Source organism: Hipposideros armiger, unplaced genomic scaffold, assembly GCF_001890085.2.
Source record: "Hipposideros armiger isolate ML-2016 unplaced genomic scaffold, ASM189008v1 scaffold_297, whole genome shotgun sequence".
In the NCBI taxonomy this organism is placed as follows: Eukaryota; Metazoa; Chordata; class Mammalia; order Chiroptera; family Hipposideridae; genus Hipposideros; species Hipposideros armiger.
This window is the reverse complement of record NW_017731647.1, coordinates 1,025,135-1,042,934: the sequence shown is the minus strand read 5'-3', so window position 1 is coordinate 1,042,934 and position 17,800 is coordinate 1,025,135. Positions and strand designations below refer to the sequence as shown.

The window sequence follows — 17,800 nt, the reverse complement described above, 5'->3', positions numbered from 1 at the left end:
AGGGAGGGGAACAGACAAGTTGCTGTCCTTTTGTTCTTCAGTCTAGTTGTGGAGGACATCGCTTCACTGGCCCATGTTGGTATTTTGATCATTGCGCTCTTCCTGGGTGAGGCAGATCAGTCACTGGCCACTGGACGGCGGCGCACAGCAGCTCATGCCGGCTGCCAGCATCTCATGCTGGCTGCCGGCCACACAGGGTAGCTTATGGCAGCCCACTGCAGCAGGGGCTGCAGCCTACGCCGTCACTGGTGACTCACAGCAGCCCAGCTCCAGGTAGAGGTGTTGTTCACCATCTTAGCAGTAGAGGTCAGTGTCACTGGCCCTCATGTGGGATCCGAACTGGGGCCCTGCTGCTCAGAGCTGGCGTCCCAAGCCAGCTTTTAACCAACGTGCCACTCGGCTAGCCCTGGACCATAATTCTGCTTTAATCTTACTCTCCAGCTATTCTACACCACACATGTAGCTGGATGCAGGCAACACTACTATTAAAAGTTCACTTTTAATTCATGATCACTCACCTCAAGGAGGTACTGATGAATGGATGACAATCACAGAACATTTCTTTAGTCCACGCACTCTGACACTTTCCTGGATAACTAATATTTCATACCTTCCTTCATTTAAAATCCTCTACTACTTCTCCCTTATTCCTAATCTCATTTGATGTCCTTGTTTCCTATGTCACTGAGAAAACAGAAGCAAGCAAAAGAGAACTTGCACAGAGTCCCACCATCACTTCTCCACAACAGTTGTGTCCACTTACTCCACCTTCCATTACTGTGGAAGAGCTGTCTATGCTTCTAGATAGAGGCTACCTCTCCAATGATAAATGACATCCCATCGCCTCTTGCCTACAGCAATTCTCTCACTCTCTTGCATCACTAATCATCCCTAATCTAGAATATCATATTCATCCACATAAACACAAGCTATTTCTTCATTCTTTAAAAGTGAATTAAACAATTCTCTTTCCTGTCCAACAACCACCCCCATTTCTCTCCTTTTTACACCAAACCTCCTTGAAAGAGTTTATACTGGCTACCTCCACTTCCATAGTCCATTTATCTCTGGAACTCACTCCAACAAGGCTTTTGATCGTTCATCAATAAACCTGTTCTTATCAAGGTCACCAATCACCTCCATATAGCTAACTAAATGCAATGGTCACTTCTCAATGTCCACTTTCCTTGAGCTCTCGGTAGTATCTGATGTGGTTGATCGCTCTCTTCCCCTGGCTGCCAGGACACTGCACTCTCTTGCTGTTGTTCCTTGTGTCTTACCGGCTCTTCCCTGTCTCCCTGATCTATATATATTAGGCTGCCTTCTCAGGGTTCAGTCCTTGTACTTTTTCTCTTCTCTTTCGATACTCACTCTCTTGGTGATTTCATTCAGTGCCATTGCTATACAAGCTAAATGCTGATGATGTCCAACCATGTTATTTTCAGACCAGAACGTAAACTTCTACGTCCAACTTCAAACATGGCATTTCCATTTGGAAGTCTAGTGGACATCTCAAACTTAAATATCCCAACTTGAGCTCCTACTATCCTTTCCCAACCCAAACTGACTCCTCTTAAAATCTTTCTCATCTCAATAAACACAACTCCATCCCTCCAGCTAACCCACCTGGAGCGCTCTTTGTCTCTGCTCTCTCACGCCTCATGCCCAGTCTGTCAGCAGATGCTACTGGCTCGGCCCCTTCTTACCTCTCAAACTTTCACTGGGTCCAAACAACCATTTATTACTTAAATTCCTGCAATAACCTTCTAACTAGTATCCCCATGCCCGTGCCCTCCTACTGCCTATTCTCAATATAGTAGCCAGAATAAGCCAGTTCTAACCTGTTTTATCAAGTTATTCCCCTACTCAAAACCCTATAATGGTTTCTTATCTCAGAATAGAAAGCAAAATCTGTTTCTAAAAGAGCCTATTAATACGCATTTCCACCACCCCCACCATCATTATCTGACCTCATTGGATTGGATTCCATTCCATTCCATTCCACCATTCTGCTCCAGTGCCATATCCTGCACTTCCCACCTTGTATCCAGCTACACTGGTCTACTTGTTGTTGTCGGAATATTCCTGACATGCCCCCACCTCAGGGTATTTGTACTTATCATTCCCTCTGGCTAGAGTGTTGTTCCAAATAATTTGAGCTTACTCCCTCACTTCTTTCAAAGTCCTCTTCTCTGACACTCTATAAAATTGCAATCTTTGGCCACTACCACTCTTCATCCTTCTCCTCCTCTGCTTTGTTTTTCTCTTCAGTGCCATCTAACATACTATATGTTACTCTTTGGTGTTGGATAATTCTATCTCTCCCACCAGAAGCTAAGGTTCACGAAGACAGGGGTTTTGTCCACTGCTTTATTCCCAGTTTTGAGAACAGTGCCTACCACTTAGCAGTCTAGCAGGTGTAGGATAAATATCTACTGAATAATTTGAATGAAACACATGATTTAGTCTATATGCAGAAGTGACAGAAATTAAAAGGCACCCAATGTATAAATCAATTTGGAAGGGAGGTATATTCTTGTTATATGTGGATGTTGGAGAAAAGCAAAAGCAACTACATGAGCTATAATCCTTTCTGAATATAGTTCCAAGTAAGTGCACAAAGGATGTCACTTCATAGCCAATTGACTTGAAAATATTGTTTATACAACACCACCTCTTGGGAAAACTTGAAGCATTATTACATAACATATGTCACCTTATGTGGGCATATTAGCATCCTTACATTAATTCTTCAGCAAGACCTAAAATAATATACATATTGATATATATAAATAAACCTTTATCTACCTCTACCTACACTCTCTCCACTTCCATCTCCAACAATTTTCTCATCTTCCAGTTATAGATCCTAGTCCCCAAACGCAATACACAAAGCACAGTCCCCCAACTTTGAATAAATTAACTACGGTTAGTACCTATTCAGACAAGACCACCGGCTTTTAGTCATGTCTTTTATTATTTTTTCATTGAAATATTCTATTTTCTCTTAAAAAGAAATATAGAGATTCCAATGGACGTGTCCTAGTGATACCTATACACAAGGGGTCGTGTATAAACTGCCTCCCACATACTCTTGAATACACTCCCTTTAAATATTAATATCAAAGAGGATGTAACATCTGGCTGAGCAACTGGCTTACATGACAAGCATAAACTATGGGGATTACAGATAGGTTTTCCTCTAAGGGAATTGCAGTAGTCACTACAAGGCTCTGCCTCAGGAGTGGAAAATAAAAAAATGACCACATTTTCTTTTCCCTCAAATTCAGAACATATAAATTCCCACAATGGGACAATTCATGGTCTCTAATCCCATGGTCTCCGAGCATTGAAAAATATTAACAAACTTGATTTTGTGGGAGAGCAAAACTGACATCGACATCAAAAGGTTGCTCAATATGATTTCCCTTAACAACCTCTAAAAAATTAGATGTGAATTCACCTAAACCTTTTCAGACCTGTTTTCACCCAAATATGTGTATTGGAGTCATTATTAAATATCAAGCATATTATGTGGTATAACTATGTGAAATATTAGGACTATAGAACGACTCACATTCTGAAGGGGAACACAACCAATGAATGTATTAAAATGACAAATACAATATGCACAGCAAATTTTAATAACTCATGAAGGAAAATATCAGGATGCTTTGGAAAAATGGGATGGTAATGGGTTCTGCAAACACAGGGATGTGATCGAATTCATTTATTTATTGGGTATCAATAAAATATTCTTTTAGTTCCAACTATGTGCCAGGCACTGTTTATGGTGCAAGTGATACCACAATGAACATGACAAGCAAAAATTCCGAGCCTTACGAAGCTTACACTGTCATGTTTTGAGTAGAATTATTTGAATAAATGGCACTGAAATAAGTTCTGCTGAGATTCTGTGGTTTCCTACTCATACTCTCAATTAGGATCCCCCAAGCAATCACATTATTTAGGGGTACTCAAAAGGAGAAGATTCTCCACCACTCAATTTCTGTTGGTTTTGCATTTAATGAAAAGTAGAGGAGTCAAGTTCGGAAATTTCTTTGAGTGATTCTGGATTTAAACTCCAAATACTGCTAACAGACCTTTCAGATAATGTTTACCAGCCAGCCTATTTCCAAACCCTTATACCTGGTTTTAGTTGAAGGTTATTTCTTAAAACATCTACATTTTGTTCACATCTTGAAAAGTAGGATTTAGGTCAGTAAGACTGCAGTGTCAGAAATGAATCTCAGATCTTTTAAGCAGCAGAGTAACGGAATCTTACATTATGATCAATGATAGCTTATTATTGATTTATCAAAATTGCTACTTGGAGCAACTCATTTCAGCTTACAAGATGATTGACAGAGATACACTGTTCCACACATAACCTTTACAAAAAACCTTAGCATCCCATCACCTGCTCTATATATGCTTTGTGAAAAATTTTACTTCTTCCAACTCAGTGTCATAGGAAAGTCAGTGTGGAAGATGAGCTGTGCATCTATGTACGAACCTGCATGTCCAGTGCCATTAACAGCCTCCTTGTCCTCGTCTTCTTCTTCTTCAGGAAGAGAGCTGTCCATTCTCTCCATCTTGCTGACAGATGTAGTGCGTTTTCTTTGGGATTCTGTGTCAAACTCATGGTCAAAGAGGACCTGATCGACGGGATCGGGCTGGAAAGGGCTGGGTTCCGCTGGAGGCTTGGGGGTCCCATAGAAGTTTCCTGAAGTGAACAGAAATGCAGCAGCTGGAAGTACTAGTGTTGAATCGAGAGTCAAAACAAGGTGCCCTAGTGTATGTCTCTGCCCCGTTATCTTAGGCTGGTTTCTGAATCCCCACCATTGGCCAAAAGGAGGACAAAACACTTCTTGGGAAAGGAGGAGGAAGAAAGAGCAAAAAACCTAATTTGCAAGTGCCCTTCATACACACACACACACACACACACACACACACACACACACGTTATTTATTCCAACAGGGCTTGCTTTGCATGGGTTCTAAAGTAGGGCCTAATTTGTGAATTTAAATGTATTAATGCTCTCATGTAAGGCTGGCATAAAAAGTGAAAGTAAAGGAGAAGAAAACTAAAATAATTTTGTTCTGATATGCAACATAATGAACTATTTTGGTACAATGAGGAAATATGTGAGCAAAGGATAAAGCTAAGAATTAACCAGTCCACATTGAAATGTAGGCTGTTTATGGAAAAGTGATTTTTAAAAGTCTTCCTGAGCATTCTAATTATATTATTGTATCTGGCAATTTGTTGAAAAAATAGACATGATCAGCATAATTCAATACTGGCTTACTCTTAGGAAAGGAAAAAATACTTTAACATGTTAAGTCTTGAGGATCAGTAATTTTTTCAGTAAAAAGAAATATTCCAGAATAGAGTGAAAATTGAGTACCTTCTCAATTTGTCATGTAGCTCTCATTAGGCAGCCAAATACATTGGGAAAGCACTCAATAGGTCCAGCTACATTAATAGTTTGTAATGCCTCCTAGTTTTGGCCTTCTATCAATCACTATGCTAATGTTACAGAAAAATAAATATGGTGAAGGAATAAAATACACATGGTCTTTTTCTTTTTTTAATCACATCTTCTAAGGAGGTAATTAAGATGCTCATTCACATAAGGTAAATTAATGGGGTATATAATGGATGATTTTTCCAAGATGAAAAAAAAAACATGGGTTGTTCACCATAACACTGAGGCAAAGCTACAAATAACAGTTTACCTTAAGTCACGCATGCTTTGAGGGGGAAAATGTTAAGATGAAGTCTTTGGAAATTTGACTTTAGGTGGTATTGTCATTTTAATACTCCAGACAAAACAATGAAATCAAACTAAAAAGTTTTTCAACTACATCTTGCCTCTCACCCACTCAATTATCCCCTTACTTTCAAATCCATGTCTCAAATGGAGTTACTCCTGTCATGGAGATGGCTGCAAAGATTCATACTAACACAGACTAAGAAGGACATCAGCTAACTTTCTGGCCCATAAGGAAAGCAAGGAACCAATGAAAAACCAGTTCACACTTCTCTCGGGCAAAGGGCACAGAAATGCTCCAAATTGAGGTTTGGTTGGGGAAAAAGATGCTCTAGGATCTCATTTTTTCCTGCATTATGTTCGATAATCCCACTACCAAGGAATTTGGATGTGCCATGATGAAAATAAAAAGTCCGCTTTTTCTAAGGATGTTAGTTTCACTAGAAACACATTTTAGTGAGCATTCTCAGTAATTTTTATCTAACTCTAGGAAGTTTAACTTTTTTATAGGGTGAAAATTAGAAAAAAATCAGGATTTTGTGATTGTTATCCATAATCATTGGTAAGACTTTAGGACTTCATAAATTCTGGCAGTTTCCTTATTTCTTTTAAAAAAATACTGGCTTTAATAATAAGCACTGCTTATAAGTAAATTAGATCTTTTCTTGAGTTGTTGGTCAATATCAAGATTGCAGCTACGGAAAGGTATAAAATTACAAGGTTTGTGAACTCTGACGATAGTTACAAACAGAAAGTCTTTTATCTTTTTGAAGTTCTTTTGGAGATTTCCTTTTTCTCTTTTTCCTTTCCTGAAGGTTTTTTTCATTTTTCTGAGAACTATCAACTATGAAATATTTTAAACATAGATAAAATCATAGACAATAACATTAGAATAGTATTAGAAATATCCTTGTCTATCTATCTATCTACACATTCTCCAGATACTAACTTTTGCCAGATTTCTTCCAGTCTCCCTTTTCTTCTTCTTTAAGGACATACATTTATGGTCACATATACTATTAAAGCCCTAACTTCCTGTCTCTGCCCTTCCCACTCTCTAAGTTATCCTGAGGTTAGCATGTGGCATTTCCCTCCCTGCAAACTGTGCATCTCTAGGACACATGTATATACATGCATAACGTTTCAATACTGTTGCTCACAAAAGCTTCATAAAGTGTTTTTGTAACATTTCATATCTTTTTTATAAACAGTATGTATCCTTTTGCAACTTTCTTTTCATACAACTATATTTCTAAGACTTATCGCTGTTGATACATGTAGATTCAAATTCATTTAAGTGCAGTATAATAGTCCATTTTCATGAACAAATTGAAATGTATTTTATTTATTTCCCTGATAAAAGAGTTGTTTCCATTCTCTGTATCAAATAGTGCTGTAATGACTATTCTGGTACATGTGTACATACACACATAGACAAGGGTTTCTCTAGAGTAGGCATCTGGACAGGGAACTGCTGAGTCACAGTTATGTGCATCTTCGAATTTACTAGCTATTGCTGAGATGCTCTCCAAAGGGACTGTATCATTTTACACTCTTGCCAACTAGGTATGGGAGTCACCATTTCCCACAATTATCAGACTTTAAACATTTCTGTCAATCTGATGGATGTGAAATAATGTATGATTGTTATTTAAATCTGTATTTCCTTTGAATTGAACACACAGTAAGTAATAGAATGTAATACGCCACTTTGTCATATGTAGCATTCTTATACTTAACAGAAGAAAATGTAGGATATCTTTGTGATCTAAAGGCAGAGAAGGACTTCTTAAACAAAACTTCCAAAGCACAAATCATAAGGAAAACAGTGATAAATCAGACAAAAATTATGGATTTCTGTTTAATGAAGAAACACAGGACAAAGTTATTAGGTGACAGAATAGGAGAAAATAACTATATCCAATAAGAGATTACTATTCAGCAGTTCTCAACCTGTGGGTCGTGACCCCTTTGGAGGTCGAATGACCTTTTCATAGGGGTCGCCTAAGACCATTGGAAAACAAAAAGATATTTACATTACTATTCATAACTAGCAAAATTACAGTTATAGAGTAGCAACAAAAATAATTTTATAGTTGGGGGTCACCACAACATGATGAACTGTATTTAAGGGGTCGTATTAGGAAGGTTGAGAACTGCTGATCTAGATAAATATCTATCTATCTAAGGAAGGTCTGCAAACTGAAACGTGATTGAGAACCCATTTAAAAAAAGAGAGAGAAAGCAAATGAACAGATAATTTGCAGAAGTCCAAAAAAATTAACAAGCAAATGAAAAGGTGCTCAAACTCTCTGACTACCAGAGAAACTAAAATTAAAATGAGATACCACTTCTACAACCATCAGGTTGGCAAAAGTAGCTGTCATTTCCTCTGAGAAGTCTTCACTGGCCACCTTATCTAAATAAGTCATTCCTGTTATTTTCTTTAAATTCCTTATTTTTGTTTCCTTCATAACATCTCAATTTATAGTTATTTTATTTGTTTTGACTGCCTTCCCCAATATGATACAGAGTTTATTAGGGCAGTATCATTTCAATATTGTTCATCATAGTATTTCTAGTTCCTCTGACAGTGCTTGGTACATAGTAGGTACTTAATAAATGGGTTGCTGAATGAAAAATCAAATGAATGAATGAATGTATTAATTAATTAATTAATGAAGTTATGAAAGCTAAGACAGGAAGGGTAAGCTAAGACAAAACTTAGCAGGTAAAAGGAAATCACTGAAGATTCTTAAGAGCAGAGAGACATGACCAGAGCTGTGCTTGAGAAATACTAGCATGGTAGCAACGGGCAACGTGGAGGGGAGAGAGGGAAGAAAGTGGAACAAATGAGATCAACTGCAACAGCCCAGACAGGAGCTAGTTCTGTGGGCCTACGATGAGATGATGCAGGTGAGAAGAAAGGTATTGAGAAAGCTGCTACAAAGAAAGGAGTGACTAGATGGGAGCTGTGAGAAAAAGGTGACCTCACAGTTTTGAACTCATGGTGCAGCTAAAGACAAATTATGAAGAATCTCTCTTTTAGATAGAACACAAGCACATAATTAGGTACGTTGAAATCGAGGTGAGATATTTATTGAACACCATGTCAAAGACATTATGTCTGCTTTCATGGAGCTTATGAAAAAGGAAACTATAATAGCATAATAAAGCAACGCTGGAACAGTACAGGGTGCGAGAGGAGTGGACGAGCTTGCCAGTGAAGTGTTAGATAAGCGACAAAAAAAGGATCTAACATAGAATTATTTAAAAATTGAAATTGATCTTAAATCTGTACTTCTTAGAATCAAGTGGGTAGAAGAGATATGAAAATAAAACCAATTATTCTGTTTTGTTATTCCCACCCCCACAATCTACACTTTTTTTTTTTCAAGCTAGCCAAGGTACAAATAGATTTTTTTCAAGTGTACAGTATTTGAATTCTCAATCATAAATAGATTACAATCTACAAATATTTGCTGAGTTCATATGATAAATATGAATTACTATGAAATATGCAAACTGGTCAGTTTGAATAATTTTGGTATATTGTTCACAATCAACTTTACAATATGATGAAATCCTTTTGTTTATTGTTTCATCCCTTTTTAACTAGTGGATTACAAATACCCTAATCCAAAGAAAATTTTCCCAAAGATCGACAGAAAGAAACTTTTTAAAAAATGGTATTTTACTGATCCAATTCCCTCTGAAATAACTGCAGTCATTGCGGTAGTTTTCTGGGTTCTCGTTGTCAATATTTGGGGACATACCATCATACGTTCCACTTTCTAATAACGCTCCACTCTCTTCCAGTGCTTTGAACTGCTCAACAGAAATGAAATTATAGTCCACCCCTGGTACTTCCCCATCCCTGGGGGCCCTTGTTGTGCCTAAGGGGGAAAAAAACAAGAAAAAAAGTAGGTTGTAAAGTGCTTTTTAAATTTACAGAATATTGAGAATAATAGAAAATTCAGTCTACAGAGAAACAGGCTATTAAATATATTATACCTACTAGAATGAGGATCAGAAAATTTTAGGCAAATTAATATTCCTAAGTGAAAGTAGGACAATAAATAATGCAGAATGAGTAAATATATTTTAATAACATCTACAGAGAGCTATGATATTCAAAGCTACAAAGACAAAAAAAATTTTAGTGTCAAAGAAAGCTTAACTTTCCAAGACACAACAGTTAATTCTTCTTTTACACCTTAATTATTATAACTTAACATTTGAAGAAGAGAAATCCACCAACGATAGACTTCATTTTTATGTAGTTATCATAGGTAATTTTTTCTTACCTAGAGAAAAGAAACATTGTACTTTCTAGAGTCGTGAAGGACAATAAAAGAGAAAAACAATTTTTAAAAGTTATTTTAATGAACTCTATTTTAAAAACTTGGACAAGTATTATGAAATTATTGTAGATAAATGAATAAAAGGCTATGGCTTAAGATAGGTTTTCACATATTGCTTCTTAGCCATTCTTCTCTTGAAGTAATTTTTAAAAATTTAGCAGTAAGTAAACTGTTGAATGAAATTCAATACAGCAATAGAGCACTACATTTCTATCTATCAAGGAATTCACGCTAAAATATACTGACCCTTGAGCAATACCAGGGGGATGTGGTGTTCGGGGCATGGACCCATCACACAGTTGGAAATCTGTGTATGCCTTAAAACATCCTAAAAACTTAACTACAGTCATCCCTTGGTATCCATGGGGATTGGTTCCAGGATCCCCAATGGATACCAAAATCCATAGATGCTCAAGCTCCTTATATAAAATGGTTAGAACAACGCATACAGTCGGCCCTCTGTATCCGCGGACTCTCAACTGCAGATCGAAAATACTGTTTTCGAACTATAGTTGGTTGAATCCCCATTGCAAAAAACCCAGGAATACCAAAGGCTGACTGTATATTTATTAAAAAAAAAAATCTGCAAAAAAGTGGACTAACACAGTTCAAACCTGAGTTGGTCAAGGATCAACTGTAAAAATCTTTTTTTCAGATCCAAGGTATAAATTCAGGTTCTCAGCATTGTTCCATTTGATACAATTATATTGAACAAGAATTAACATTTTTATAACCTAATATTAGAAATGTCATTTCAAATGCTAGGGAATATAAAAAAGAGATCAAGGTATTGAGCCTGGAACAAGAGTTGGGATTGTAGCAAATCTTGCCCCAGGAGGTCCCCCAAACCTGTTCCTCCACTTACCCTCCCTATTCATTAATGGCGCTCCAAGCTAGAAACCTGAGGGTCATCTGGGGTTCCTCCATCCACATCCAGTCACCAGATCTGGTTGATTCTTTCTCCTGAATACCTCTAGGAGTTATATACTTTTCTTCATTCTCATACTCACCTAATTCATATCATTATTGTGGCCTACATTGTTGGTCTCCTAGGGTCAACCCTTTCTTCTCCCTGGCTACACCCCTTCCCCAACTTGCAGCCAATGATGTTTCTGAAACCATCTGAGCAAAAAACTCTAAACCCATCAATAGTTTCCCATGATCCTTGCCATAAAATCCAGACTCTGCCTCTCCAGCGCCTCTCTTGCCTCACGTCTTTCACATTCTAGACTTTAGCCATAATACATGTTTTTTCAATTCCTTGCACTCACTTACCTCCAGGGCCTTTGATCAAGCCATTCCTTTCCCTGGGAGACTTCCGATTCCCTTTCCCACACTTACCTCAGCTGACTCTTACTCACTCTTCAAGGCCTGGCTTAGAAAGTTTCTTTAGAGAACCTTCCCTGAGTCCCATCTAGGGTATGTGGGGACCATGATGACTTGGTTCAGAGTAATAGTCCCAAGTCTTGGCACAGTGTGAGGACAGGAGTAGGTACTCCATATAGATAATTGTTAAATAAAGTGAAATTTTACACAAATGTAATTAGCACAGTGCCTGGCAATACACTATTATTATAAATTAATTCATGGGAAACCATTAATTGCGTATACTTTTTAGTTGTATTATAATCTATTACATGCTGTAACATGTGAAAAAAATCCACAAAGATGATGATAAAACATTAATGGTAATGATACCAGAAAGTAATGATTAAGCCAACATTCTAAGCAACAAAGATTGTATTCAATAACTTTTTCCCCTTGTTTTTTATAAAAATGTTTATAGAAATGAACATTTATTTATCTGTTTCACATCACAGAAGGTACAAAATCTGGAAAGCATAACTTCCTTTTTCTTAATATAATACATTTTTTTCAAATTTTTGTTTCTCATATGTTGACTAAAACTGTATTGCTAGATTCCCCCAAATAAACAGCTTTTAGCTCCATAGTAAGTAAACATTGACATTAGAAAACAAATTCAGTGATTAAATTTAAAATGTATAATTACCTGTGATAGACGGAAAAACATGGCCACAATATTTTGCACCTCCTTCTATCAGGAGATGGGGTCTGTTGTCTCACCTCTTGAATTTGGACTGGATTTGTGACTTGCTTTGAATAATGTAATATGGAAGACGTGATGTTGTTCAAGTTCAGAAGTCTAGACTTCCCATCTTTACCTTCTTGGAATGCTCTCACCTCCATGTCTGGAAGCCCAGGCTAGACTACTGAATGGAGATCCCCAGCCAGCAAACAGCACTGAGGCCCAGACATGTGAAGGTGGACATCTTGGCCCCTGCAACCCAGTTGTGCTGCCAATGACTGTAGCCACATGAATGGTCCCAATTGAGCTCAACTAACTCATGGAATCATGAGAAACAATACATAATTGTTATTTTAAGCCATGAAGTTCTGGGGTGGTCTGTTATGTAGCAAAGGCTAATTGAAATATTATCCAAATAAACTCTACTATAAAATATAATGACAATATGAAACCCAATATAAGGGAAAACCATATTATAGATAATACTATAAAAAGAGTACTGACCCAAGGGACAGGAGCAACTCCATGTTTTAGTCTAGGATTACTATTAATGGTGCAGTTTTAAACAAGCACTTCATCCCTCTGGGCTTCTGTCTCTTTCTGCAAAGAGGTGTTGAGCAAGATGATGTTCATGCTTCTTTCCATTAGTCAATATGAAATGTTATGTGTGATTCCAACACACATATATCCAAGACTTATAAAGTGGCTTTAACATTAATTCTCTTTACAAATATAAGCATTAAAACCTTTCACTTCCTCCCCTCCCCAAAAAAGGTAATCCCATACACATAAAAAGTTCTCTCCCTTCTCCATCCTACCCCATTGCCTTCAGCGTTCCAGAAATTTTATCTTTATATTATCCTGATAGTCTATATAATTCATGGAGAGCTTTCCAAAAATAACAGAGATTATGGAGAAAATGGGATCAGGGCTGATCGCTCAAAACCTATTGCAACTTTGTAACACTACCAAATCAATACCAATCCTAATGAAAAATATTAATACAGTTTGAAAGACATGTTAAATTTCTAATCATAAATACTACAGTAAATAAAATACTTTGTCTTTTAAAACAGGAAAAAAAATTAAAAGGTACCTTGACAGAAAGGGGTACAAAAAAAGGTTGAGGCTATACAAGAAGGATTGAGGTTAATGAATAACGAAGATAAAGCAAAATGTACAATAACAAATTTTAAGGTAAAGCACATGTTCAAATTGTGAAAAGAGGCCAAACTGAGGTGAATGGGCATCCTGTATAGTACATGCTACATTTAGCCATGTTTGAATATCCTTTGTTTACTCGTTGCTACTCGATCATGCAAAACATTAGCTTGTTGGGGTGAACGGAATAAGGACCAGTGTTACCTCAGTTAAACTGACATCATTCTCCTACTTATTTACCAATCACATAGGAACTTATTTGCATCCTAGAAACAAAGGTTGTAGCAGAACAGACAGTAACTTCTCCTACTCTGTACTTTTCACCTTTTTTTTTAATGCTCTTTTGACAATAGAAGTTTTTCATTTTAATGTATTCAAGTTTATCAATCCTTTCCTTTCTATCTATTGCATTGCGTGTCTTGAAGAAATCTTTCCCAAGACCATCTGGATAGTCTATACTCTTTTATAAAACCATTACAGCTTTGCTTTTCATACCTAGTACTTTAATGAACTAAAACAGATTTTGGGGCAGGGAACTGATGGGAGGTAGTAGTTCACGTTTCTTTTTTACCAAATGGCCACTCAGCATGACTTATTGAAACAGCAATTATTTAACCCTTGATCAGCCACAGCACTTCTGTCATAGAAATCTTATATAGAATGTCTGTGTAGGGCTGGGTGCCTGTTACAGGGCTATTACATCCCATTTATCCACTGACCCTCCCTGCACCATTATCACAGTGTTGTAATTATTATATCTTTCACAATAAATCTTGATATAGTAGAGCAAGTCCACCTATTTTGTTTTTCTATTTATAGCCTTTCCACATAAATTCTGGAATCAGATGAACAGGCTAAAAATGCTGGAAATGGGCTGGCCGAGTGGCTCAGTTGGTTCAGAGTTGGCTTAAGAGCATGAGCTCTGAGCAACAGGGCCCCCGGTTCGATTCCCACATGGGCCAGTGACACTGCGCCTGAGCTGAGCTGTCACTGAGCTGCCAACAGGTGGCAGAATGGCTCAGCTGGTAGAATAAAAAGATTGCCTGTTCGATGGTGGTCTATGCCCACCCGCAACTAAGACTGAACTCAGCACCTTGAGCTGAGCTGCCGCCCGGATGGCTCAGTGGATAGAGCGTGTGCTCTTAACAACAAGGCTGCTGGTTCGACTGCCGCATGGGATGGTGGGTATGCCCACCCGCAACTAAGATTGAACACAGCACTTTGAGCTTAGAGGCCACAAGGTGCTGACAGGAAGCCAGATGGTGATTGGCGCCCTCTACAACAAAGATTGAAGAACAACAACTTTTCTGGTCCCCTTCCCCAATTTCACAATACTGTTTCCCCTCCCCCAATTCCCCAATAAAATATATTTTTTTTAAATGCTGGAATTTTTATGAGATTAGACTGAATCTATTAATCAATGTGAGAACTGATATCTTCACTATATTGAGTCTTCAATCCATGAGCAAGAAATCTCTGCCAGAAATAGTAAACCTTCTTTAATGTCCCTACATTTTATCTTATAGAGATCCCTACACTTCTTTAAAGATTAATTTCTAGGTCTTTCAAATATTTGATGCTATTATAAACGATCTCTTTTTGTAAACTTTCATATTATTGATGATATGAAAGAATACAATTGTGGGAGTTTACTTGGTCACATTATTCAAATATAATTGACCTACAATGAAATTCACTAATTCTAACAGTACATTTCTATGAGTTTTGGGAACCATCACACCCAAGTTTCCTTGTGGCCCCTTACAATCTCCAACCATGTGGCAGCCACTGACTTACTGTCACTAGTTTTGCCTTCAATAGGCTCTCATACAAACAGAAACATACATTAATTTGATTCTAGTAGTGGTTTGCGTCTGGTTTCTTTCACTCGGCATGACACTTTTGAGATTTATCCATCTTGTGGTTCAATATCCTTTGATTGCTGAGTGGTATTTCATTGTACAGATATACAAAAATTTGATTATGCATTCATCATTGATGGATATTTGGGTTGTTTTCCAGATTTTGTATATTATAAGCAAAGCTGCTATAAACTTACAAGTCTTTGTTTGGGTGGACACATCTTTATATTTATGTTGGGTTCATATCTCTGAGTGAAAATACAGAGTCATACGGTAAGTGTATGTTTAAGAAAATATCCCAAAGTAAATGTACTGCTTTGCATTCTCACCAGCAGTATAAGAGAGCTGCAGTCAATTTACAGTAGTGTTTCCATGTAGAAATTACTTCTTGGAGTTTCTTGGCAAATTCACTTTTTCTAAATCCCAAGGAGAATCAGTCAATAGGAAAATAAGAAATAAGTATTATAATTCTCCTGTGAGAATTAAAGCTTAACAATTTGACACAGAGGTGTTACTTGTTTGAAGGAATCTAATGATATCAACTGAAAGCAAGAGCAAGAAACACTAAAAAGTAGAATCAAATGTTAAAGTTGACATTTCTGGGGACCAGGACAGAAGTGCGTGGGAGACCAGTAGTCACCGTCTGCTCAGTCAGTCTCACTGGCAGCTGTTTCCATGCTTTAAGGACGTGGTCAAGGCCCTGTCTGCTAATGGTGGGTTTTTCTTGAAAATACAATGCTTGTAAGATTATATGCATTTATGCTCTACATAAATTCTATGAGTGGCATTCCAAAAGAAATTTACAAATTTTGGAGACTAAATAAGTCCTTAAAATGACAGTTTTGACATGTGATTCTCTGTAATGATGTTAACCTTATTAAGAAATCTGAATATTATCTGAGTACTATTCAACAGCACTCTCTGGCGTTTTCCACAGATTGAGTACTTGCTGTAAGCTTCAGTGCTTTGTAAATACTTTAACAGATGAAATGCAAAGAGAAGAAGTGAATATTGATATGGAACACTCCAACCTGAATTCAGAAACTGGTCTAAAATCTGAAGTAAAAACCATATATATTTCAAAGGCAAAACTAAAATCAGAGCAAGGAGACAAATTATTTTCATCATTAAAAATGATAACAGGCATGGAGATTGAGCAGAGTTCCACACTGGTTATAAGGATGCTCAGTGATCTCAGGGAGAACCTCAACAAAGAGACAGGAAACATAAAAATGGAGAGAGAAAACATAAAAAAGAACCCGTCAGAAATAAAGACTACAATAACTGAAGAATACATTAGAGGGAACCAACAGATTAAATAAAGCAGAGGATCGAATCAGTGATTTAGAAGATAAGGCAGCAGAAAACACCCAATCAGAACAGCAAAAAAAAAAAAAAGAATCCAAAACAATAAGGACAGTTTAAGGGGCCTCTGGGACAATATCAAGCATACCAACATTTGCATTATAGGGGTACCAGAAGGAGAAGAGAGAGAGCAAGGAATTGAAAACCTACTTGAAGAAATAATGACAGAAAACTTTCCTAAACTGGCAAAGGAAATGGATATTCAAGCCCATGAAGTTCAGTGAGTCCCAAACAATATGAACCCAAACAGGCCCATACCAAGACACAACATAATTAAAATGCCAAAGGTGAAAGACAAAGAGAATCTTAAAAGCAGCAAGAGAAAAGCAGTTAGTTACCTACAAGGGAGCTCCCATAAGACTGTCAGCTGATTTCTTTGCAGAAAACAGAAACTTTGCAGGCCAGAAGGAATTGGCAGGAAATATTCAAAGTGATGAAAAACAAGGAAGCAAAGACCTTGAACCAAGATTATTCTACCCAGAAAAACTATCATTTAGAATCAAAGGACAGATGAAGAGCTTCTTACACAAGAAAAAGCTAAAGGGGTTCATCATCACCAAACAAGCATTACAAGAAATATTAGAGGGACTTCTTTAAAACAAAGCAACAAATGATCAAAAATATGAATAATAAAATGGAAATAACTACATATCTATCAATAATTACTTTAAATGTAAATGGATTAAATGCTCCAATCAAAAGACATGTAGTGGCTGAATGGATAAGAAAACAAGACCCATATATATGCTGCCTACAAGAGACTCACTTCAGATCGAAAGACACACACAGACTGAAAGTAAAGGGATGGGAAAGAGATTTCATGAAAATGGAAATGAAAAAAATAAAGCTGGAGTAGCAATATTTATACCAGACAAAATAGACTTTAAAACAAAGGCTATAGAAAGTGACAAAAAGGACCCAGTAATCCCACTTCTGGGTAATTATCTGAAGAAACCCAACATGCTACTTCAAGGAGATGTGTGCATCCCTATGTTCATTGCAGCATTATCTACAATAGCCAAGGTATGAAGGCAACCTGGGCATCGCTGAATGGATGAATGAATAAACAAGAGGTGGTACATACGTACAATGGAATATTATTTAGTCACAAAAAAGAATTACGTCTTGCCATCTACAACAACATGGGTGGACCTAGAGGATATCATGCTTAGCATAGTAAGTCAGACAGTGAAAGACAAATGTCATATGATTTCACTTGTAAGG

At 37.2% G+C, this 17,800-nt stretch overlaps 1 protein-coding gene across 3 annotated transcripts in view; it reads right to left on the bottom strand.

Moving 5' to 3' along the window:
* MAGI3 (membrane associated guanylate kinase, WW and PDZ domain containing 3) overlaps positions 1–17,800 on the bottom strand; it is a 247,008-nt gene that overhangs the window by 63,299 nt on the left and 165,909 nt on the right. For all 3 annotated transcript variants that reach the window (XM_019659190.1, XM_019659192.1, XM_019659193.1), the window contains exons 3-4: positions 9,554–9,673; positions 4,517–4,726 (exon numbers count right to left, since the gene is read on the bottom strand). In XM_019659190.1, the coding sequence (XP_019514735.1) occupies positions 4,517–4,726; positions 9,554–9,673 (330 nt within the window). The remainder of the gene's footprint in view (positions 1–4,516; positions 4,727–9,553; positions 9,674–17,800) is intronic.